At 33.1% G+C, this 26025-nt stretch overlaps 1 protein-coding gene across 1 annotated transcript in view; it reads left to right on the forward strand.

The window, feature by feature from the left end:
- Nucleotides 1-17387, forward strand: part of CPS1 (carbamoyl-phosphate synthase 1) — a 115837-nt gene extending 98450 nt beyond the window's left edge. Inside the window, exons 32-38 of the mRNA XM_049784127.1 lie at nt 638-808; nt 3273-3347; nt 5977-6075; nt 13870-13929; nt 14831-14943; nt 16268-16397; nt 17151-17387. Coding sequence (XP_049640084.1) covers nt 638-808; nt 3273-3347; nt 5977-6075; nt 13870-13929; nt 14831-14943; nt 16268-16397; nt 17151-17249 — 747 coding nt within the window. The 3' untranslated portion in view covers nt 17250-17387. The remainder of the gene's footprint in view (nt 1-637; nt 809-3272; nt 3348-5976; nt 6076-13869; nt 13930-14830; nt 14944-16267; nt 16398-17150) is intronic.
- Nucleotides 17388-26025: the final 8638 nt, after the last annotated feature.

The raw sequence follows: 26025 nt of genomic DNA on the forward strand, positions 1-26025 counted from the left end.
ACTAATAGTGACTAATTTGGATTATTTTTGTGTTAATTTTGGACCACACCCGGCTGCACTCAGGGGTTACTTCTGGCTCTGTACTCAAAAATTATTCTTGGCAGGCTCAGAGGACCATATTGGTTCTTGGGTTCAAGCCTGGGTTGGCCCTGTACAAGGCAAATGCCCTACCCATTGTGCTATCTCTCCAGCTCCAGTAAGATTATTGTTTAGGCAAATAAAGAGAGAGAAATTCAAAGGGAAGAGTACACTTAGTAATAAGAATAAGATAAGGCAGATATATGTGTATATATATACACACATGAGGATAGATAGAAGTTCTTTTAAGTCTAGACCTTAATGGCTGGTGAAAATATAGTAAAGGGATGTGGCAATATTCAGGCTTGGTACTGAAATAAATTTGTCACCAGTGTGTGGGATAGAATTGTGAAAAATTAATGGAAGAAAATCATCATTGATAGAAACTAACTGAAAGGAAATCAATGATTAAAGTGCAGGCAGAGAGGAGAAAGGGAAAGGATGAGCAAAACAAGAGTCTCTTTTGTTTAATAAGAGCTGCTTAAAATTCTTCAAGTGACAGAATATAAATTTTGTTATTATTGGCTCTTATTATATTTTTCCTTTGTTATCTTTCTAGGTAATTGAATGTAACTTGAGAGCTTCTCGGTCTTTCCCATTTGTTTCCAAAACTCTTGGGGTAGACTTCATTGATGTGGCCACCAGGGTGATGATTGGAGATCAGATTGATGAGAAACCTCTTCCAACATTGGAGCATCCTATAATCCCTGCTGACTATGTTGCAATTAAGGTAACATTTGAAAAAAACTACCCATCATTGTTGGATATAGTCCATGAAAATTAAGAAAGGAATTTTCATCCAAAATAATCTTGATACTTTATGAACAATCTAACTAAATACATGACCAGAGATCTATTATTCTTCTTTCAAATAAAGAAATATATTTGTACTGCAGAAAACTTTATGTGAATATTAGACACTTAAAAATATCCAGGACTACTTAATCTGAGAACTGATTAAAGTAAATTATAAACTTTGTTTATACAGATGAACTACCTGTTGTCAGTTCAGAGGGTGGTAGAAAGTCTGGACATACTTTATTTACTTAAGTTTAAACTCTGACACTTTTGATTTACCTAGTATTTCAGGCATGCATTAATCTTATAAATGAAGTTATTTTGTGGTGTTTATTATATTCTTACCACTATGACTTGCTTTGTTCTTCATTTCTTTAGGAGTATGTTATATAGATATATACAGGTTGAGAAATTTCAATAGAAGTTATGCTGTATGGGTAATAGAATTGATGATATATTAATGAAGAGTAATTAGAAAGACAGAGTATTCACTAATTTCTATACTTATATTATCCTAATCAGAAATAGATTGTGCTCCTAAAGTTGCCTCAGCAGGCCTGTACAGTTATTTGTAATTATCAACTTTATTTTTCAAGATAAGCTTGAGGATTAGTTACTCTTTAAAAATTTGTATCTTTTTAGACTAAAACATACAGTTAATGCCTTTATTGCTCTATATACTTATGTGTCATTTATATATTTGGGGTACTGTCAAAACTTTCCACCTTCTATTTTTACTAATGACCTCAAACTTTAGCTGAAACTGACTTTGACTATTAAATTTATACATAAAATAATATTAGTCTAATTATATTCATAATTTAGAATGACTTGTGTTTTATAGTGCATTGAAATGGAATTTCAATTTTATGTTGGTGGAAGATAGAATTTTATTTTTGAAGATTATGATACAACATAAATTGTTAAAGCTTTCTTTGGAAATATATACACCTAGGATATTCTTTGTTTGAGTACAACAAGCAAAATGCCTTGGAATACATTTGTTGACAGAAAATTCTATATGTAAATTTCAACTTTTTGTTTCTTTATGTCTAGATACAGCTATACAAACACAAGCATATGTAAAAAAAACAAAATTCAACTGAAATAATAAAAAAGATATATGCATTTTTCAAAATTCATTATATCTTCCAATTTACTTCTTTTAGTAATCATTGTATATGATTCTTGGTTACATTCTGAATTATTCATAATCAGTCTTAAAATATAGCTATTAGTTTATGTGAATATAAATGTAAGAGAGTATAAAAAGTTTGGAGAAAAAGAGTGAGAATGATTTTTTTTTGTTTGTTTTTGGGTCACACCCAGCAGCACTCAGGGGTTACTCCTACTCCTGGCTCTATGTTCAGAAATCACTCCCAGCAGGCTTGAGGGACCCTATGAGATGCTGGAATTTGAATCACGTCCTCCTGCATGCAAAGCAAATGCTTTACCTCCATGCTATCCTCTCCTGAATGAGAAGGATTTAAGATGAGAAGGCAGGGATGGAGTGATAATATATTGGATAAGGCCTTACACATAGTTGATCCCTGATTTTACATATGGTCCCTGAAGACCAGTATGGAATGATTCCTGAATGTAGAGTCATGAGTAATTCCTGAGCACCAATAGGTATGGCACCCCAAATCTAAAGATATAAACAAGGAGATATAATAGAGCAGATTTAAAAGGCATGAAGTAAAACATTATGATATGTCATGGGAGAATAATTTAGAGTGGTGCCATAATTAAAGAAAGAATACACTAATACAGATAAATGGATGCATGCAAGAAATGCAAATTTGGGTTTTAGTGAACTGCACTGATAAAATAAATAGAATGTTGCATTTATTGATGTTCTAGTTCATATGAAAGTGCTGAACAAAAGTGATCTCAAGCAGAATGTTTTTCAAAGTTTTATAAGAGGTGTCAACACAGTTTAATGTTTCAGAAGCCAATTTATAGCCTGCTACTTCTGGCAAGGTAGCTTTGTTTCAAGTTCAAATGATTGGCACAAGAAAAATATATACAAAAGGCCTACGTTTGGTGGGAAAACATTTGAACTCTGTTTAGGGATTTCAATGCCCAGTAGACTTTGCTTGAAATTGCTCCAATAAGAATGTAAGTCAGATTAGAAACACTGACTTAACCTGGTCACAGGAGCCCTATTTACAGAAGTAATTTGTGATTACTTAACCAGAGTTTTTTGCCAACAGCTTAAGAAATTCTTGGAACAGAACTTTATGCTATTTTTCAAGTCAGATGCTAGCACTAAAATATTTTAAATATGTGTCCAATAGCCTAAATAAATCCTATGAGAAACGATTTCCTCAGTATATCCATGTCTTCCTTTTATTCCTCTCTTTTACACATTTCTGCCTTCTCATTTCTGATAGGCCCCAATGTTTTCCTGGCCCCGGTTGAGGGATGCTGACCCTATTCTGCGTTGTGAGATGACTTCCACTGGAGAGGTAAGCAATTCATGATAGACTAACACTTCAGTATAATCTGCTTTGAAATTTATGATCTAATAATCAAAAGTAAGTAAAATAGTCTGTGGTAAGGGGAACACAAATTTCTTTTATATTCTGAATAAATCAGAAATGGCTTAAGCACTTGAACTAAAGAAAAATCTTTTGTTTCTTTTGAACCTGAATTTACATTTCTTACGTACTTTAGACATATAAAGATAATTCATTTCCACATACATTAAAAACACCTTTCAAACACCCTTCTATTTACCAAATAAATTCATCTATTTTTCTATTTTAGGTTTCTCAGTTCTCTCTGTAACGGCATCTTTCCACAATCCTAAATACTGTAAAATTAAATCATTGACATTTTACTAGCAATATATAGAATGGATGTTCAGCCTTAAAATAGCATGCTTCTAAATATTGTGACATCTGCTTAGATATGCCAAAACTCAGAAGCACTTTCAAAGCATTACCTCTGGGAATTCTTTAAAAACTGTAATGGGACTGGCCACTGGATGTCCCTCTTCACTTGTTCTGAACCTCTGTCAGCTGAAGGTTTCTTTAATAATGTGAATTGTGTTTCTTGTAGAGAACTGTCAGCTTCTAGAAAGTTCTCTACGTGTCAGTGTCAGGACATTTTATGAATCACCTAGCCCTTGACAGACTTACTAGATATAACCTTCAGTTTCTCTTCAGAGCACATCGGAGTGGCAACACCAAACCGAGAGTCATCATTGTTTTTTCTTGATATTAATGAATATTTGAGAGGGCAAAAATATTTAATTGCCAGGTATATGTGATGTTTTACATGGTTGCCTAGTTACAGGCATAAACTGTGATGAGTAGTTGACTGAAATAGGCAGGCAAGCAATGAGGAATAAATGGTTATTTTGTTTATATTTGGACTGATGATTGCCCTCTTTGCAAGCTGTTTTTAATTTAGTTGGTAAAAAGCCTAACTTTAAAATGATGAATTCACATTTTTTGACTTAAGTAGATACTTTCCAGGTTCATCTTGACCACTCAGTTAAAGAGATGTGTTTTTTTTAACCACACTTAGGATTCAGAGAGAGTTGCTTTTATTTCATTTTGATTTCTCTAGTGAGGCAAACCTACTATTCATTGACTGTATTTCTTCTGTCTCAAGACATACATTCTTAGAATGGTGAATATATGAATTAGAAATTCATGATCTCTTTTGGTGTATGTTTTTTCCAGAAGTTTAAAGATCTTGTTTTCCCTTCATTATTAGAGTCATATTACCAACAGTTTTGTAACCATCAGGATAATAGTCCTGTTGAGTGAAATCATATCTGTGCTTCAAAAAGAATTGTTCAGTGTCAGAGAGAACACTTGTTTGGGTATAGAGTAAGTCTTTGGCTCCTGATCTAGGGGAGGAACATTTTCTTTTCCAAATGGTAAGGGGCAGGAATGCATTTATTTTTATTGTCTATACTTATGATTCCTTTTGTAGAATTTGTGTCCTGTTTACTTATGTTAATATTGCTTAAATTATTTGGTCAGTCCTAAATAAATACAAATATCAATTCTGTCATAAAAAAGGTGGTATGAATTGGTGGTTGACTGAAGGTTATAGCCATAAAAACTTTCATTCCATAGCATAGGGAATACCGTTGCTTTAAAGAATGAATTTAGCCATCAATAAATATGTGAAAATCTCAAAGGAATTGTGTTAGTACTGAGTGGTTCGGTATTTATGCAAAATTATGATGTGCAAGACAGGTCTGTTCCCACTTGTTACATAATTCATGAATTATGTAATAAAATAATCCATAAAGAAGCATCTGTATATATTAACATTAAACTGAAGCTTGAATTTATTTTTCTGTTTTGTTTTGAAGTCAAACATGGCAATCTCAGGGGTAACTCTTGACTATGTGCTCAGGGATCACACCTAGCATGGTTAGGGAACCATATGGGATACCAGGGACCAAATCTGGGTTAGCCACATGCAAGGCAAGAGCACTACCTGCTGTACTATTGCTCCAACCCCATGTATTTTTTTAATATGTGACTGAGGCATTTAAAACTAGAAATACTGTATTTTGCTTCATTTTATGAAAGTACTATTTTACAACAAGAACAAGTTCCTTTGAGATTTTTATGAATTTATTGAATTTTTTAGAAACATGTCTTATAAACTGTAGGAAATTACTCCTAACTGACTGATCAGCAGTTATGCATTTTTGCTATTGACCCATGAATTCATGCCCTGCTGCCTAGCATACATGACATGTACTATTATTTAAACATTAAGTCATATTAACATTTGGTAACTCACCACATTATGGAGCAGAAGCTGTGCTTTGCATCCAAATACTTCACATTTGAATCCAGTTATGTTGCTCCATGGAGTGTTGTTGGGTAGAGGAAGAATTGCTTATTCATTCATTATGCTTAATTAAAAACATAAGATACATCTGCCCTGGCTAGACTTTTAATCCCTGAATTCATACTGGCTGGCCTTTGAGCAATTCAATAAAATCTAGCAGAGGAGTCTATGAGCAAAGTGATTTCAATTTGAAATTGTATTTGTTTTTCTAGTAAAATGGTTGACACTTTGCTTTCTTTTATTTGTTTATTTCAACTTATTCCTTAACAGGTGGCTTGCTTTGGTGAAGGGATCCATTCAGCTTTCCTAAAGGCAATGCTGTCCACAGGATTTAAGATACCCCAGAAAGGCATCCTGATTGGAATCCAGGTAAGTGCTGTGTCCTTGCATGATTACATCTGAAAAGAAAGGTAAATTAACTGTACTGCAGAAGAGAGGAAATTACAGTTACATTTTATGTAACTGTAACAGTAACGATTGAAAGAATGTTCATTTGTGCTGTATATTTTAGGACTTGTGCCTGTTTTAATTTTTCTATTATCTAGCCAATACAGAAAAAGGTAAGGAATAAAAAATAGAGGGAAAATATTTCTCAGTAAAGGGTTGAATAAATAAGAAGTACAGAAAGAAGAGTCTTGCTAGAAGGGGTGTTTTTTCCAAAATAATTTAACGTAATTTGTAAAAGGTACCAAGTAGATAATATGATGGAGAGAATGTTTTTCTTTGCAGTAGCTGACCCAGGCTAGGTCCTCAACACCATGTATTGTTTCTTCTGAACTATCAGGAGTGATCCCCAAACATAGAGTCAGGGGTAAACCCTGAGTGTAGCCAAAAACCCTACATAAATAAATAATTAAATAAGTAAGACACCTTAAAAACTTCTTATATTTGGATACATATTTTATGCAGATTTTGCTCTTATTTCATCATCCTGGAATATCTTTTTGCTGTGTCTCAAACTAAACTAATAAATTTTTTCTTTTAATATTTACTTTCTCATATATACTCATTAACATTTTGGTGTCTTATAAAAATATTAAACAATCATAGTTGAAGAACATTTGGTTATTATTTGAGAAATTTCTTCAGCTAACCTGCCACATTTGCTACAAAGTCTTTTTTTCCTCTTGGTTTTGGGGCCACGATCAGTGATGATCAGAGTTTACTCCCTGCTCTGCATTTAGGAATTACTCTGGCAGTGCTCAGGGGATCATATGGGATGCCTGGGATAAAACTTGAATGATCCAAATGGGAGGCAAATGCTCTACCTGCTGTACTATTTCTCTGACCATGATAGAACATAACTTGAATGACATTGACTTGATGGCCTAAGTCAGCTTTTCTCATTGTATATTGGGGAAAGTTCTTAAAATATGACAAGAAGTACAGATGGTTGTATTTCTTAATTTTCTTTATAATACCTGATGCCTCCTAATTGTTAATTCTCTTTAGTTGAAATTAGTTATAGTTGGATACTATAAAGCATTAGATGGTCTATTACCCCTGCTGTACTTTTAATAAGCTCAAACCCTGCATGAACACATAAAAATCAATAAAAATATAATTAAAACAGTACCAGGTATTCTCAAGCCAGTATTTGATTATTGTAGATATCATCTTATTTGGTAATCTTCATATCAGCAAATTAGACTCCAAAGACTCAACAAGAAGTGCTTTGGGAGAAGTTTCTGGAAAGAGTAAGATGGGATTTTGTATCTTAAAGGTGTCGAAAGGCTGACAGAGTGCAATTAAAGCAAAGGCTAACAAGAGGACTTGCAATTATGAAGTAAAATGGCAATTTAGAGACAAATTAAACCATGTGAGAGACTCATCAGATTATAAATGGACATTAAGTATTATTAAGTTACAAATGGGAAAGTATTTCCCCAAATTCCAGTTATAGCTTAAAGTTTTATGTCAGATTTAGGGACGTTTAGAGAAGATCAGGCCTCTACTCCCCATCTTTACAACTAATCATAAAGGGCTTACACTTTAAAATAACAGTTTAAGCAGTGATATTTTGTTTGCTTGCATTGCTTAAGGAAAATGTGAAGCAAAAACTAATTTGACTTCTACAAAATGGTTGTATGAAGTTAGCATGCAGGATATGGGTATGTGTAGAGAAAAAACTTTTTTAAAGCAAGGAGGTTCTGACCATTGAAGTTCTTTATTTCAGTGTACCATTTTGAAAAATGAATATTCTAGTTGCTACATGAATTGTTGCAATGAATTTCCTCTCTGTGCATAAGTGGTTAATGTTAGGATTCAAATATATATAAACTTAACAATGATAGTTTATTAAATATGCTTTAAAATAAGTCCTATGTGTAATTATGAATACCATGCATATTTTGATTTAAAGATCATTGTGTATTCAAAGAAATATAAATAAACTTAATAAACTCTCAAGAGATTTGGTAAAATTGATTAGTTGAGTTATTAATATTCAGAAATAGGTCATCATAGATAAAAAAAACTGCCTTCATGACAGTTGTGTAGAGTTACTTCATTTATATGTGAAGAATTTTAATTCCTAGTGGGTTTTAGAGAAAAAAAATAAACTTATCTGAATATTCTACATCCTGTACTAAGGACACTTAAAATGTACAAAACTCACTTCTACATCTCGGCTAGAATGGAATTAAGCTAGTTCCATGTTTTTCCTCAACTTCACAATGACCATAGATAGTTAGAATTCTATACATGACAATACATTGTATTTTTAAATCACTGTGTCATGATTCAATTGGCCAGAAGAATTTATAGAAAATTAGTTGAATAAATTTAGAAATTTTAGGTTGAGCAATAGTCTTATAGCGTCTGTGAAGGAGTTAGGTTTAGTAAATAATTAATTTCAAAGGTATTTAGCTGAGTATTCTAAGAAATTCTAAGATTAAAAAGTCTACAATTTTAATTGAATTCTTATAAAATTAATTTATTTTACTGCTGTGTAGAATTCACTTATAAAAAGTCTTGATAGGTAGTGGTATTGCAATTAATTTGATTTTAATTTTTGTGTGTCTTAGCTGGCTGAATGGTGAATATCTGTTGCAGTAAGGATTCTATCCTCTGACTCAGTTGCTTTCTACTAAGTTATTAAAAAATATTTGGATTCATGAATTTTTCATAATACATTGCAGGGGAATTTTGGAAAAAGAAAATTCTGAAGGAAAGGTTAAAGTGACTAAACTAGCAAAACTTCTGCATATTTTTGATAGCTTAACTCATAGTTTAAACAGTAACTTATTATTAACATTTATCATTCAGTACTTAACACTTACTACATAGCTTGTATATGGGTGTGCGTATAGACACATACACAGACATATTAGTGTGACTGCAGTTTTCCAAATATTCACCCCCATTCTTCTTTACAAACATGGACTTTTTTATTGACAAAGTTAATTCCTATAAAAACAATTAAATTACATGAGAAATTTGAAAACAATATTAATCAATCTATGTATATAGGGGAAAATAAAAAGCTTAATTTTGTCAAAGAATCCTTGTCAATTTAACTCTTCTACATTTTATCATATATCAAAAGTTACATAGAACCAAAATAATATTTGGTTTCCCTCACTATTTTTAGTCTCCTTCCATTCTATCAAATTTTATTTACCGCTGCTAAGTATAGGCAGACTTATGTGTTTTGAAGTCTTCTGGAACATCCTTAAACAATAAATGATTTATTCTACAGTAGGTCAAGAGCTCCCTCTGTTCTTTTTTTTTAATCTTTGATTGGGCTATTCAGTAAGGCTTTTGGAGTGATGAATACCATCTTCTGACATCTGCAGTTGAGCACTGCTCTAAAACACAAGCATGCATTTTTGAAAAAGACAACTTTAAGTGACACAAATAACCTTTTATCTTGAATTTTGAATCAGTAAGAACAACTTAATAGACATTAGTGCAGTCACTTCTATAAAGTGTGCGGCCATCACTCAATATCATCTTGGTTTCTTTTTCTACAAACGATAGATTAATGTAAAAATTAAAATTGGAAAAATGTATGTATATATTTCATTTGAAAGAATTCTTCCCTTCTAAAAATGATAAATAAATGTATTTATGTTAAACACTGTAGTTTACATAAGTGCTCACAATACAGGTATTTTGGCCTTTATTTTCCAACACTAATCTCACTGCCCGTATAACATTCGCTCCACCATTGTTCCCAGTATCCCAACCTCCCCCAAGCCTGTCCCTTGGAGGGCAAAAATAATTTACTTAGTATTGTTTGTTACAACTAAGTGGTAATGGAATTATCAAAAAAATCATTAAGAGGAAACTATATTTACATATTTTAAAACCACTTTTGTTATTTACTTTGGAGCAAATTAAGTGTTGATTGTGTATAGCAGGCTACTAAGTAACAAATAATTTACACATTCTATAGTAGTCCAATATAGTTGTCCAATATAGTGATTAATAAAACTGAATAACAATATGTTGATTTTTTAATTTATATAACAACAGTGGAAGGTAGACATAACAGTGAAAAAAAGCTATCAAAGTTGTTTGGGGTTTTGGCTTATAAAAGTTGTATTATACAGAAGACTTGGCAGATGAATGCATGCCCTAGAAAAACTAGTCATTAGTAATACTGCTTCTTTTTTATTGAAATCATTGTGATTTACAAAATCTTTCATAGTTGGGTTTCAGACATACAATGAAACAGAGCCAATCCCACCACCAGTGTTGACCTCCCTCCAATGTTCCCAGAATGCATCTGATACAACGCACCCATCCTCAGCCTGCCAGCATAACAGGCTTATTTTAAGTTTAGATTGTTAAAGTTTGGGTCTCTTGATTCCATGGTTGTTGTTTTTGGCTTGGGTATTCAGTCCTGTCCTTTTTTTTTCTTTTTAATACCACCAATGCACCTTATACCACTTGGTTCCTGACCTCTATCCTTTCATATTTCATTCCATTTGGAAAGCTTTCTTTCTAAGAATTTTCTAGAAAAATAAGTCAGTTTGTACTTTTCACCTTTAGTAACAACTGGTGTCTTATCCAGGTATTTGCAATCAGCTATTAAATCTGGGGCTACTCAGATACAAACTGACAGCTGTAATTTCTTTTTATAGAGAGGCTGTTTTATGTATCACAAGTGTTCAATACATGTTTGATAGAAGTTTGCCGTGTGACTATGTAAACCAACGCTTCAGACCAGAAGGCAGAGTGTTCCCTGGCTGGGAACTGCCAATACTGTCATGACAGATATTTATCTTTTCCACTTACTTGACAACACTAAAATAGTTCCAGAATGAGGTTCTGAAGTATGTTTGCAGGCCTTATGGGACTTGCTGACTTATTTTGCTTTTATTTTATTTTATTTTATTTTATGTTATTTTATTGTGCTTTTGGTTAATGTATTTTCACCTCAAATTATAAAATGAAGAGAGGGTAGTTCTATTTTTTACCTCTTTTTCTCTCATTTCTAAACAAGGTTTCATGGAAAATAATCACATAGATATTGGGCAGGACTCAGATTTTTAAAGTTCAAACAATTGTCATGGTGATACTGATGTTGGAAGGGCCTCATTTGAGAAATACTGTACTTGTGAAATGGAATTTTAGAAAATCTGTTTAATGGTATGTTATCACAGATTCAATAGTGGTTACATATATCTGTAACTTTTTGGTAGGTTTGAAATTTAAAGAGATCGAGCACAGCTCAGAAAACAATTTATGTACCAAGTAGTTAAGTTTGTGTTGGACATCTATTTGTTTAGCCATATCTTAAGGTTTTGTACTTCCATAAATTTGTTCTATGTTTATCAGACCACAATATAATGCTACACATTTGGGACATAAGAAAGTTCATTTTAATCAATGTTTAACATTTTATTAACATTTCACTTTTTCCAAAGAATTTTAAAGCACATAGATCAAATACAATGTCATCTAATTCAGTTCCTTGACTTTTAATAAGAGTCAACTTTCAATAAATGATCACACTATTTTTTGTTTAACTGATAGTAGTTGGAAGACTGTAGTAGATGCCTCATTAAATTGCTTCACTGGCACTGTGAGTTGCTTTCTGATATTATACTTATTTTATGTATACTCATAAGTGACTTGCATCTGAGACATTTATTTGTTTAGTCCTTAGCAGAAATGTAAAGCTGCAATCTTGTGCACAGTTACAATTCCTGTTCTAAAAGGCTGCCATGAATAACCCCTGAGCCTGCCTGAGCTGAGATTCATACAATTGCATTTATATTCTCTATTTTCCACTACTTTACTCTCATAAAACTGCAGTTCTGGGACTGAGAGTGCCAGGATCTGAAAGAATTTTATATGTGAACATAGTCTTTAGGGTCTTTTCCTAGGATTTAGATCTTTTCTCAGAAAGCCTCTGCAAGTAAATATTAGGAGGCTTTATGACTTGAACATTATCAAAATTGTTCAAGAATATTTCTGTTTTATTGTTATTCCTGTTTCTATGAAACTCTGAACTAAGAGCATTTCTTTGATCTTTTTGAAAATGATTTCTAAATAAAATATAAACCCTTAATTAAAGTCACAAATATTACCGTTTCTCTGTGCTTATCATTAAATTAGCTAAAATGTTAGAGCAAATATATAATGTAAATATAAAAATATTTATATGCGATCATATGTGGGCATATATACATTGTTTATATTTTTAACTACAAAGGATTTTATGTACTCTTCAGCTGAGTTAGTCAGACATTCATTAAAGCCACCTAATTCTGCATTCTTTCTATGTTACATTTACATCAGTTTTCTAAAAATACTGACTTTGAAAGCAGGAATGTTTAGAACTGAGGACTCTAATGGCAAAGATCAGGAATCAGGGAAGGCAGAAGCTGGAAGCTAGATGCATCCAACTGGGCTTCTAGAAAGTTCACTGTAATGAACTATACAAAAATATCTAAATGGTGTAATGGAACTTTGGGAGAGATTTTTGAAAGTAAAATATATGTGAGCAAAAGAGGGACTGGAGCAGGTACAGAAAGTAGGATGCTTGTTTTTCGCACAGCTGACCTGGCTTCCATCCTCAGCATCCCATCTGGCCCCATGAACCTATCAGAAGTAATCCCTGAGTGCAGAGCATGAACTTTGAACACTGGCAGGTGTGGCCCCAAGGCCAATATAAAATTTAGGGGTAGAAATCAAGTCACTGAGAAATAGAAAACAATTATTTGAAAAATGATAATTAATATGTTTTTAAGATTAATTTTACATTTATAATTAAAACATTGCTTACTTAAAATTAGTTGACCAAGTTCTCACAAACAACCCTATTTATGGATCCTGTCAGAGATGAGGGAAGATTCAGAGAGGTTACACTGCTTAAGAGCTCAGTTTTGAGGAATCATAAGAAGTAAATATAAAATATTTCTGTTTTTAAAATTAATCAAAAAATCCTTGAAAACATAACCTTTTCTTAGCTCATACTACTAGTGAATATTATATCTAAGATTTAAAATTTAGTTTGGTGATGCCAGAGCCACAGCCCTTTATTAGCCTTAACAATATGTATAAAATTGAGTTTCATATGACAAACTAATTTTTAAGAGATGTTGCTTGAGCTACAAAACAGGGTCTCATTATTCCAGAGCAGTACCAAATTGTATCTGACCAATTAGAGTGGGTTAAACAGGCCATTCAACAAGTTTGAGTTACTGTTAGACTTCAACTCACTTGCTTTAAACTCTCTTTGACTAGGAAAAGAATCCTTGCAGAACTGAATTAGATCAGAACTGAATTAGATCTGAATCTATTGACAGAAACTACATAGAAAAAGACTAAGTAAAAGAAATAGGGAAGGGGTGCAGAGAGATAGTATAATGGTTAAGGCACTTGTCTTGCACTCTCTTAACTCTCATTCTGGGTGAGTCTCACCCCACAAATAAAAATAAACAATTAAAAATGATGTAATGAATAAAGTTGAAAATATGGTAAATAGTAAGATAATAGAGAAAAGGAAATGGGTGAACTTTTGTTTTTGTCGGATAATAAAAATTATACATAGTAGAGAATAATAAAAATATAAAATTTGAAGTATCTGAATAATTAATGTCCCAACAATATTATCTTCTGTAAGAGCAAGAGTGAACACCATATAGCATGTGACTAAAAACCATGTATATATAAAAAGTAAATTTGGTTAAAATATTATAATTTCAGCAATCATTCCGTCCAAGATTCCTTGGTGTGGCAGAACAATTACACAATGAAGGTTTCAAGGTATGTGGTATTTTCTTTTTACAAATTTATTTATGTCAGCATTGAAAATATATTCCCAAAGAGAAGACTGGAGAATCTTAGAGAATAAAATAATTCAAAATTTAACCAACCTAATATAAAAATTTAAGTAGTTTAAAAACTTCAGTGGACTATAATAGTAAAAAGTCTAGTTTTAGCAAAATTATCAAAAAATTAGGCAAAAAGGAAGTGCCAGCTCAAACTTAGAAAAGTTAGCTTACACTAAAATGGGATAAGGTTCCAATGATTACTTACTTTTCCTTTTGTTTCTTTTATAATGACTTCTAATGAAGTCAAGTTTTTAATTGGTAGGCATGTATTTGCTATGAAACGTCCTCCTGAAGTTTGGTTAATGAACAAAGATATTTCCAAAGCTCAATATTTGGGTTATGATTATGAGATTTTAATGAGATGACGATGTCTACTAAGTCTGTATTTCTTCCTTTTACAAAAGCAGTTACCAAGTCTAGTCTATAGGTGTGCATTTATTGCACTTGTATTCACCAGTTGTGTTAATCTCTATGTTAAAAATGACATGTATTAGAAGGGGGCAGGTACAGAATGAACACTCTCATGTGAGATGTAAAAAAACAGTAAGAGGATATCACCTGGCCAAAATTTACAGAACCTCAGAACTCGTTTACAGAATAGAACTTTCCACGGTGAGCTAGAAGAGTGAGGTTCAGAAAGGTTTAGAGAGGTAAATAAAGAAACATTGTATGCATAAAACCTTATCATTGATAATATTGTAAAACATGATGTTTAAAATTTAGTTTAAAAATAAAATGAAATCAAATGGCATGTGTCTCAGAAAGCATCTTTGCTCAACAAAGCTTTTCTTGTGATACTGTAACCCTTTTTTTTTCCCCTATTTAAAATGCAGCTCTTTGCCACCGAAGCCACATCAGATTGGCTCAATGCCAACAACGTCCCTGCCACGCCAGTGGCATGGCCATCTCAGGAAGGACAAAACCCGAGCCTCTCTTCCATCAGAAAGTAAGAGCGGGGTAGACTGTTTTCAGACAATAAAAAAATCAGGAGGGTTAATTTTGGGAACTAGTAGGATGTGAAATGTCACCTTACTCTTCAGTAACTCATAGTTAATCAATTTAAGATGATGACACTTGTGAATAATGGCTTAGATTTGTTCTCATAGATTGTGCTGTTCCTATAAAATGCTTGGTTTCATCTGTGTACATGGTATACAATCTGTATATATACTGCATGTTATAAAATGTTCCCAACTAAGGGTGCTTTCCAGGATTGATAATATCTTAGTATATGAAAACTGTATTGAAGTTCATGCTAGACTTATATGTGTGATGTGAATATCAAGTGTAAAGTGTATATTAGTCATATTTCACCCACTTGATATACTAATCAATCTGAGTGCTTGTTATTTGCAAGAGATATAATGTTTCATGCTAACTCCTCTATCCATTGCTTTACCTAATTTTCCATTAAAGTCTGTCATAATTAGCTATAAGATGTTATTTCAGCATACAGGGAGAGCTTTCATGAAACTCCATTAGATCAATTTTTATAATTATGAATTGATAAATAGTAGATAATTTTGGTTGTTTCATTTAATTGGCAGTCTATTGACTGAAACAATCATACTAAATACTATGAAAATTTTATTTCTTTGGACTTTTAACAAGGCAACTTATAAGTTATCAAAGTAATAAAAAGAAAAAGGGAAAGTGCAGACTTAAGAGACTTCTGAAGATGCTATAGACACCTTGTTTGGGAATCTGTAAGACAGTGAGCAGCACAACATCATGGTTTGCACATTTAAATGTTCCTAGAATGTGCTCAGCAACCGAATGTGAAATATTATAATCCAAAATTGCAAGGGACCTTCAATCTCTCTGTGCTCAACAATGAAACTCTAGGTTCATCAACGCAGGGGTTGATGAAAAGAGAGTGTGAGAGTGAGGTATGGGCTGGCTGGGCTGGGCTGAGCTGGCTTTCTGTGTTGGAGAAATCACTGATTTGAAAACTAAGTATGATCTATGAGATTAGCAATTCTTAGTCTAGATAGCAATTTCTACTCTCTGCAATTTCTGCCTCACTATACTTATTTTTCCTCACAGAGAAAACTAATATGTCCACTAGACTTTGGCAAAATTCTTTCAATAATCAACAATTAAGCCTCCAAATGAATGTAATTTAAACATCTACATATGAGTAGAGGTAGGAAGGTGGCAGTCAACTTGACTGCCAGGATGGCATTGACTTAATGGCTAATATTAATTTATGTTAATATTTTGAAAACTATTTAATATAGAAGCTTTGGTTTATTTTGTTTATTCTTCAGATTGATTAGAGATGGCAGCATTGACCTGGTGATTAACCTCCCTAACAACAACACTAAGTTTGTCCATGATAATTATGTGATTCGGAGGACAGCTGTTGACAGTGGAATTGCCCTACTCACTAATTTCCAGGTATATTATTTTCTTTAAATATAGGTAGGATCTGGCTTTAATTTCAGCTTTTATTCCCAGAATAAAATATATATTTTATATATTCAATATATACACATCATTCTTTTTCTTGTCTTGCAACTTTACAATGAAGAGGAATTCTAAATAGAATATATAAAGTAGTGATGTCTAGTTTATTGCCTACTTGGGACAGTGTGTAATCCAACAATTGAGATATCAATAGACACAGGTATCTCTTGTTCACTCATTAAACATATGATCACTCTTTTCACAAAGTGTCACATTTCATCTAATAAAGAATCTTATTAGCAGTTTTGTTTCACAAAAACATTATATAAATATTGACTAAACAGACTTCAATTCCATTTCAGACAGTTTAAAAGAGCAGGTTTATGGTGATTAGATACTTAGTCTTCAAGTATTTGTCCTATTCATTGAAAATGATACATGAGGTTGTTCAATTTTACAAGACCATGATGTTAGGCCCATGATATTTATCACATTCTAACTCAGTAACTCTCTTCCCATCATATAGTTTATGGTTGATTATTATCCTTATGGGAGTAGGTGGTAGTAAAAAAAAATCTTACTCATGATGAAGTCTGATGTACAGAAAAGAATTTCCATTAAATAAATTTTTCATCTCATGCCTCTTTTAAAATTTGGAACAGAAACTATCACTTTAACTCTTGTCTTATCAAGTGCTTATTTTATTTCAATGTGGGTATCTAAGTTTTCTACTTTTATTTCTAGGTGACCAAACTTTTTGCTGAAGCTGTGCAGAAATCTCGCCATGTGGACTCCAAGAGTCTTTTCCACTACAGGCAATATAGTGCTGGAAAAGCAGCATAGAATTTAGATGTTCCAGCTTCATTCGTAAATCAATCCAGCTACATTTTTTCTAAAGGAACCAATTCCCAAATTCCAATTCCTAATATTTCCCTTTCTTTTCCAGAAGCAAATATTGATATTAAACTTTATTTCAGTTTATTTAGTTATGTCAAAATAGTCTTTTTCCTTTGTAATTCAATTGTTGTTACTCACTTTTAAGGAACCTTTTTGAAGAGTTCTTCTTAGGTTACTTGTTCTTCTTAAGACTTTATGTATTTACAAATGCCTTATTTTTGGTAGACAATGCTTTCCTATGTGCTTAGTTGCAGCTTGTATTTTATGGTGCTGATTAATGATGATCATAGTAGGAGATGTTGCTGCTTTATTTTTTAAATTCTTTCCATAGCTACTTTAAACACATTGTTGTCTTAAAGAACATCTGCCATACTCAGGATATGGTCATTTGTCAGAATACTGTAAAAATTTGTTAAAATAAAATAACAGGTTTAACTTATGAGCCCTTTGACCCATAGTTTTTATATTACATTAAACAATAAAATCTTTTGCCAATTTGGCTCATCCAAGATTATAGTATTCCTCCTGAGACATAAGTCTTTGGAGTATCATTCTTTTTAAGAACATTGGTTTTCAATTTTGTTTTAGAGTATGTCAGATGGTAGTTTTATTCTTCTTTACTTTGAATTTTAATATGAACCAAGTTAAATATTCAGGTTTATGTCATCCCCTACCCTACCAATTTAGTAGTAATTTATAAGTAATATTAATTTCCTTTGGATTATAGATTCTATTAATCTACCACATTAAACCTTGAGGCAGATATATATTTTAAGTTCAAGATCTTTATTCCTTTTGGATAAAAAAAAAAAGTTCTTCTGACAACCTTTGTGGCTTTTAATATTTTTTGTGTTATTATACAAGACCTAATTGTAAACTTTTAAATAAAATACTATTAAGAAACAATACCGTTGTGTCCTGAATTCATTTTTTCAGTTTTATGTGGGAAATGATATAACTTCTCTGATATATCATGAATAGGACCTGGGTCATATTACTTCTGTATATAAACTATGTAAAGTATACTAACTTAATATAGCAAGTAATTAAGCTTAGACTATAATGCTTTCCCTTTGTTTTCTTATCTCCTACTTACTTTAAAGAATTATTAAAATTTTTATATGGCTATAATGCCTCTTAGCTGCTGCTTTAAGTGAAAGCAGGTCTTTAAGGACTATTTTTGTTTGTTTTTGGGCCACACCCGATGATGCTCAGGAGTTACTCCTGGCTATGTGCTCAGAAATTGCTCCTGGCTTGGGGGACCATATGGGATACCGGAGGATTAAACAACAGTCCATCCTAGGCTAGCATGTGCAAGGCAGACGCCTTATCATTTGTGCCACTGTTCCAGCCTCTTAAGGACTATTTCATCCCACGTATTTTTATATTTAGGTGAGGGAAAAATTCTGACTTACATTTAATGAAAATATTATCTAAGGATCTTTCATAGTTATTCATTTCATTTGAAGTTTCTCAAAACTTATGAAGGTTGTTAAGTGTTTTAAATCACACATAACTAATACATTGAATCACATATATAATACAATTTTATTTTTATTTTATTTTACTTGGGGACACACACAGTGGTGCAAAATAAAAAGAAAAGTATTCTAAACTAATCAGAGGCTGACCCATAAATTTTATGGAGATAATGTCAATCACTCTTATGATACCGTTTGATAGAAAAATTGTCTAACATGTCCCTGTGGGAATATGAAAAAAAAGATCTTTATACATTTTTAGTGTATGTAAAAACTGATTCAGTCCAATGATGAACAGTATAGATGTTTCTCAAAAATAAAGTTTAACTTCCATATGATTCATCAGTTATATTTCTTGTGATCTATACAAATAATTCATAACGATTACTTCAAATTAATTTTATGTTAAGGCAGTGCTAGTTACAATAACTAAGCTTTATAAATTGTCAAATGCCCAACAATGGATGGATGGATAAAGATATTGTATAAATACATAAAGGGATATTACTCAGCTGTTAGAAAACCTTGATTTTTGCTATAACATAGATAGAACTAGAGAGTATTGTGCTAAGTAAATTAAGTCAGAAGGAAACAAATATCAGATAAAAATAAGACTCATGGGGCCAGAGCAGTGGTGCAAGGGGTAAGTCATCTGCCTTACCCATGCTAGCCTAGGACAGACCATGGTTTGATGCCCTGACATCCCATATGGTCCCCCAAGCCAGAGCGATTTCTGAGCACATAACCAGGAGTAACCCCTGAATGTCACTGGGTGTGGCCAAAAAAAACAAACAAAAAACAAGAACAAACAAACAAACAAAAAAGAAAATAGCACTCATGGCATATGAAGATAGAATAAGGGAATAGTGAATGCTTGATAGCAACACTGTAGGATTCTTACCATAGAACTGAGGTATCAAGTGTGGGAAGTGTGGCCTGGAAGGTTCAGAAGGCATGCAGTGGAGGGATGCCATGGTGTGGCAAAACTTGACACTAAAACATAAAAAAACTTAACACTTTGTAAACCAATACATCATCAACAAAAATAATAGTCATTAAAATGTGGTTTTGTGATCTTAGACAAAAGACCTATTGTTCTTTCTCTCCAGTAATAGAAATAGTTAAATTCTAGTTACATAAAGACATTTCTTTCATTTTGGCCACATTTGGTTATGCTAGGAAGTTATTCTGGATTCACCCTAAGGGACTATATAGAACTGATACCGGGACTTCTACAGGCAAAGCATGCACTCCATCCCTTTTATTCATCTCCATGGAACAACACAAATACTTCTCCTTTTCTCATAGTTGAGATGCTCATTACTTACTAGTCAGTAGTATTATATAAAACCTGATGTTTCATTGAGTCACTTAAAATGATTAAATAAATTTCTCCATTTTCCTTTAGTAGAATTCATCCTTCTAGAATTTAGTAATTTCTTAATATTGTGGTACTTAGATAATCACCAAAATAACTCTTTTGATACTTCAGCTATTCTTTAAATAGTTCTAAGTATTTTATATCAATTAATTCCTATGATCCTAAAATTCTCATCCCATGAATAGGTGCTGTTGTGTCCATATTATAGACAGAAGCATATAGAAAAAGTTAAATAACATGCAGAGCCATACAAATGTAGTCTGTTTTTGGTCTTATACTTTATATTAAAAATAGTTAGGAAAATTATTTTTCACAGTGTGAATACATTTAACTTGCACAGATCAGGGTAAGGTTTTTCTGGTGATACGACCTTATGTACTGTCTTGAGCAGTGCATTATAGTTCCCCAGGCAGACTTTAGAATAAGGGCATCTATTTGAGAAAATTGCTAGCAATCTTATATGACTCAAACTAAAGAGTGTTTGGAAGAAATAGGGACAACAGTGACACACGAACTCTTATAGTGCATGTTTAAACTACCTGGGTAGTTTAAAACTTTTTATTTGAATTAAGTTTTGACTTAATTATTTCAAAAATAAAACTACTATAATTTTATCCAGATTTACCTCAGTTGTCTTATTTTTTCACTCTTTTTCTTTATAGGCACATACCTATATAAATACATATAAAGAAGAAAAATGGCATCTGATTCAAAGTTGCTTGCTAGTCATCATAGCTTGAAACACACTATCAAAAGTATTTTTTCCTGTCGCCACCCCACCAACTATCAAAAGTTTTAAACAATAGTTGTTTTATGAAGTTTATTTATATTAATATTTTTTTACAAAAATGTAGCAATTATTAATAAAACAATTGTTTTAAGACAATTCTGTTTAAGTGAAGAATTAGGAAAATAGAAGATAAGGTATACACTCCATGGTGCTAAAAATTGATCTACACTAATTTTTGTTACCTTTCTAAAATTCCATACTTTATAAAGACTTAGATGTAAATAATTCATATATCAAAGAGTTTTGGTTGGATACATAAAATAAAAAATCGGTAACAGATTTCTGATCAGTCTTATGAAGGCTTTGTTCTTCTCAAACATTTTGTTTCATACAGTCAATTTCTCTTAGAAGTCTGAATTTGTTATATTTTTGATATACAATTATAACAACCATCAATGTTAATAATTTATGGATATTATTATTTTCATTAGGAATACTAATTAGGTATTAGACTAGTATTGCAATAGTAGTTAACACTAAAATTCCAAATTAATTTATTTTCTATTTTCTATTATTATTATTATTATTATTATTATTATTATTATTATTATATATTGGTTTTTGGGTCACACCCAGCAGTGCTCCAGGTTTACTTCTGGCTCTGCACTCAGAAATCGCTCCTGACAGGCTCAGGGGACCATATCGGATGCTCGCATTTGAACTACTGTCTGTCCTGGGTCGGCTGTGTGTATCTTTCTGGTTCCCAATTATTACTATTATATTATTTTTATCTTGGGGCCATACCCAGTGGTACTCAGTGGTTGTTCAGGCTCTGCACTCAGATATCTCTCCTGGCAGGCTCAAGGGACCATATTATATGCCTGGGATCAAACCTGGGTCCACAAAGCAAACACCCTAGCTGCTGTGTTATCACTCTAGCCCACAATTTTACTATTAGTTTATTTTTTTTATTTGGGGGCCATAGTCAGCTATTATTAGGGCTTACTCTGGTATTTTGCTCAGAGATTACTCATGGTTGATTTGAGGGACTATATTTGGTATAAGAATCAAGCCTAAGTCAGTTACTTCTAAGACAAATGTACTAATCCACTGTACTATCTCTGTCCCCCAATTTATTAATTTCTAAAAGAACACTTAAAAAGCTTGAGTTGTATGACCTAGGAGTTATATCTTCTATCCCATTGTCAGCTATAACTAGATATTTGTGTCTGATGACTGGATAGTAGAAAGGACAAGTAACATTTCCATACTGAAAATTAAATTTCATGCAGAGAACTGCTTTTGTCTGAGTTTCATGGGTTCCATTGAGCTTTGAAAGAAATTTCAGACAGTTTGTGAAATAAGGAGAGACCTTTTAAAATTTATGAATTAACAGACTTAACATTTTATGTCTTTGAAAAGGTAAGTATACTTGTTAAACTACTGCTTTCAAACTTTCCTCTTAAACAGCGTTCCTACTGGAAACTTTTTAGAGTTACAACATTCATTTATCTCAACAGCTGCAGGTACTTGAACGGCAGCTTCCACAGTGTCCACAGCCTCTTGAACAATAGCAATGAAAATTATCAGAGAAACAAACCACAGATGAATGCAGTTAAGTGCTCTGTAATTACAAACCAGTATTTCCATTTGGCTGCTGGTATGACCCCCTGCAGGCACAGGTGCCATAAATACTCACACCCAATCAGTTCCACAAAAACCTTTCATTACATATCCTTTCAGATATACAGTCTGGAAACCAGCTCAGCTTTCTTTCTTTACCCTCTTTTTCTTACCATTTCTTTCCCCTTTGTTTCTTTATCTAAAATGGCTAGTTTTTTCCTTGTTTCTTTTCTTTTCTTTTTCCCCCAGTTTCCTTTGTTTTCTGTGCTTCTTTATGCAGTGCTGTTGCAGTTGGTGAGTGTTAGGAATATGACAGGAGGAATGTCTAGCATCCTTCTGACTCCCTGGGTTCTGGTAAAAACTGATAATAATTGTCATTACTTCTACACAGAATGTGGGGTGAAAGGGTTCTAGCAAAAAAGCTGAAGTACCTGCAGCTGTTGAGATCACAGCCATGACAGAGGTGGGACAACCCCTGCAAGTCAAAATTACCACCATTTTTTATATTTTTTCATGCTTAAAGATGATTTTATCTCATCTCTCCAATTGTCACTTTATTGAAGACTTGTATCATAATTTTTTTCTTATGACCAAAACAAAGCAAAAAATAAAGGCTCTTCAGGAAGCATATAGGTTCTTATTTTTCTTCTGAAACAAACAGCATAATTAAACATGTGCTTAAGTTGTTCTCAGAAGGCACAAATCAGAAAAGTGCTTTTGTTCAAGAAACAAGGCAGCATCAGCAGTCTCTCACACACAAAAAAGGCAAAGGTGCTTGCTGTTGGATATGTGGTCACAGTGATGCTATTCACTGTCAACAGCTTCCCAGAGGTCTGACTTCTGACTAGGCATGAATCTGAGCTTATTTCATGTGCTTGTTATGTGAAAACCACTGGAGGTGGAGGGCAACTTGTTCCTGTGACCTTGGGCCAGTTTTAGTCACTCCCTTATATGTCATCCAGCCCCAAGTCGTGAGATAGTAGAATATAGGCCAGGCAGACATACCTGTGCCTCACCTTTTAGTTGAACAAATCATGAAATTTGGTGCTTCTTTCAGAGCCAGGGATATTTACGTTCTGACACAACCATGTCCCCCACAAAGTTTAGTGCTATTCTTTGCCATATTGAGGACCCACAAAAAACTGCGAGCAAAGGAGAGAATTCAGCAATTCAAAACATTATGAAAGACTTCAAATTGAAAATATAAATTTTATTAATAAAGGTATATTTCAATATCTAAGTATAGGTGGCAAGGTTTTTCTTCCTGAAATTTAAGCACAATTTTTATGGACAAAAGATAATATTTGTGGGGAGGGGCACACCCTACAGTCTTTAGGTCTTAATTCTGGCTCTATTCTCTGGAATTTCTCTCAGTGGGAATCATGGGACTGTGCCTAGAATCACCTATATGCAAAGGCAAGTGCTTTAATTCCTGTACTATCTCTCTGGACCAATCAGAGCCCAGTTTCCCTTCTAATTTTCTGTATCTAATTCTGAATGATAAAATATAGCAGGACTTTTCAGTCTCTAGAGGATAACAAATATTCTGGTAGTCAATTTTATTTTCTAGGCAAGTTTCCACATTGAATAATGTAAATGAAATTTATAGGATTAATTGAACTTTAATATTTGTTTTAATCTCTGCTTTAAGGATAATTTAAGCGTCTATTTCTTTAAAAATTTTAAAAATTTAATTAAGAACATGCCATATTTGCGGGTATGTCTAAATATGTGCTCAGAAGGCACAAATCAGAAAAGTACTTTGTCAACAAACAAGACAACATCAGCAGTCTCTCATGCACAAAGGGTAAAGTTGTGGGGCCCGGAGAGATAGCACAGCTGCGTTTGCCTTGCAAGCAGCCGATCCAGAACCAAAGGTGGTCGGTTCAAATCCTGGTGTCCCATATGGTCCCCCGTGCCTGCCAGGAGCTATTTCTGAGCAGATAGCCAGGAGTAACCCCTGAGCAACGCCGGGTGTGGCCCAAAAACCAATAAATAAATAAATAAATAGGTAAAATTGCTTGCTATTGGATATGTGGCTACAATGCTACTATTCACCATCACCAGCTTCTTAGAAGGTCTTTCTTCTGATAAAGCATCACTCTGAAGTAATACTTTCTTCTTATTGATTAAAATATATAGCTACTGGAGGAGGAGGTGGCATAGTTGTAAGATGGAATTTTTAAAATGATGAATGTAGTAAATTAGCTTCATACTTAATTCAATCTATCAACATAGTATGATGCAACACTAAAATACAGCCCATTATTGGTGGGCTCCAAAGGTAAAAGGTTATCTTGTGCTCAGTCTATCACTAGTTGCCTGTGTGAAGTCCTGTTTGTTTCAGAAGTAACACACTAAGTCTAGTGCCTAGTTTTATTGAAGTCTGGACAACTACATGTACCTCGGGAACTTTTTTAAGGCAGACATTTTCTTGTAAACTGACTCACCAGGGAATGACTTGGGGTATATTTGAATTTTGCCATGCTGTTTTCTCCAGAAGACTGATTTCAAACCAGTGTTCTCAGAAATATGTGATAAGGCGCCTTTTAAATAAACTATATTTTATTTAAATCCAAATGATGAGGTTTTTTAAATCAATGATTTTTGTTAATTTATTTGTTTGTTTGGGGAAACACCTGACTATGTTTTAGGGCTTTCTTATGACTCTGTGCCTGGGGAACACTCTGCAGACCTTATGAGATACTGGGAATCAAATCCAGCTGTGAAAAATGCAAGCATCCTACCTACTGTAATGTCTCTCCATCACCAATGTGTTATTTTTTTTAATCCATTGAAGTGACCTGTGCATATAAACTTCCAGATGTTTTCAGCATGCCACTTTTTTTTCAATCTGAAACCTAGATCTAATACCCATTTCTGAGTCTTTGGTATTTTTATAATCAATGTAAGGCAGGTGAATAGTTATTGTTATAGTCACAGAGTTTAAATTATTGTTGATGTTCAAATCTGTAAAATTCATATGTTGATCTAAAAATAAGAGACTGTAGTGCAGTGTTTGATCTGAACTATTTTTTTATTTATGTATATAATATTTCTTCTCTTGGATATAGGGACCTTTACCTAATTTATTAATTTATTTTTGTTTTGGTTTTTGAGCCACACCCAACAGCTCTCAGGGGTCATTCCTTGCTCTGCACTCAGAAATCACTCCTGGCAGGGTTGGAGGACCATATAAGGTGCTAGAGATCAAACCCAGTACTGTCCCAGATTGGCAGCATGCAAGGCAAATGTCCTATCGCTGAGCTAATCACTCTGGGCCAGACCTATATTTAATTTAAACTGGTTCTAGCCTATTGGCCTTCATAACTGACTGAAATTTGTAAAGGGAACTTTAATTTCTCTAAATATCTATTTTCTTTTCAAGGGTATTATAGATTGGGGACTTGAGATATCAGACAGCAGGCAAAGTACTTGTCTTGTATGTAGCTGACCTAAGTTTTATCTCTGGCACCATATATCACAGGAATGATTCCTACATACAGA

The sequence above is a fragment of the Suncus etruscus genome, chromosome 1, assembly GCF_024139225.1.
Source record: "Suncus etruscus isolate mSunEtr1 chromosome 1, mSunEtr1.pri.cur, whole genome shotgun sequence".
NCBI classification, from domain to species: Eukaryota; Metazoa; Chordata; class Mammalia; order Eulipotyphla; family Soricidae; genus Suncus; species Suncus etruscus.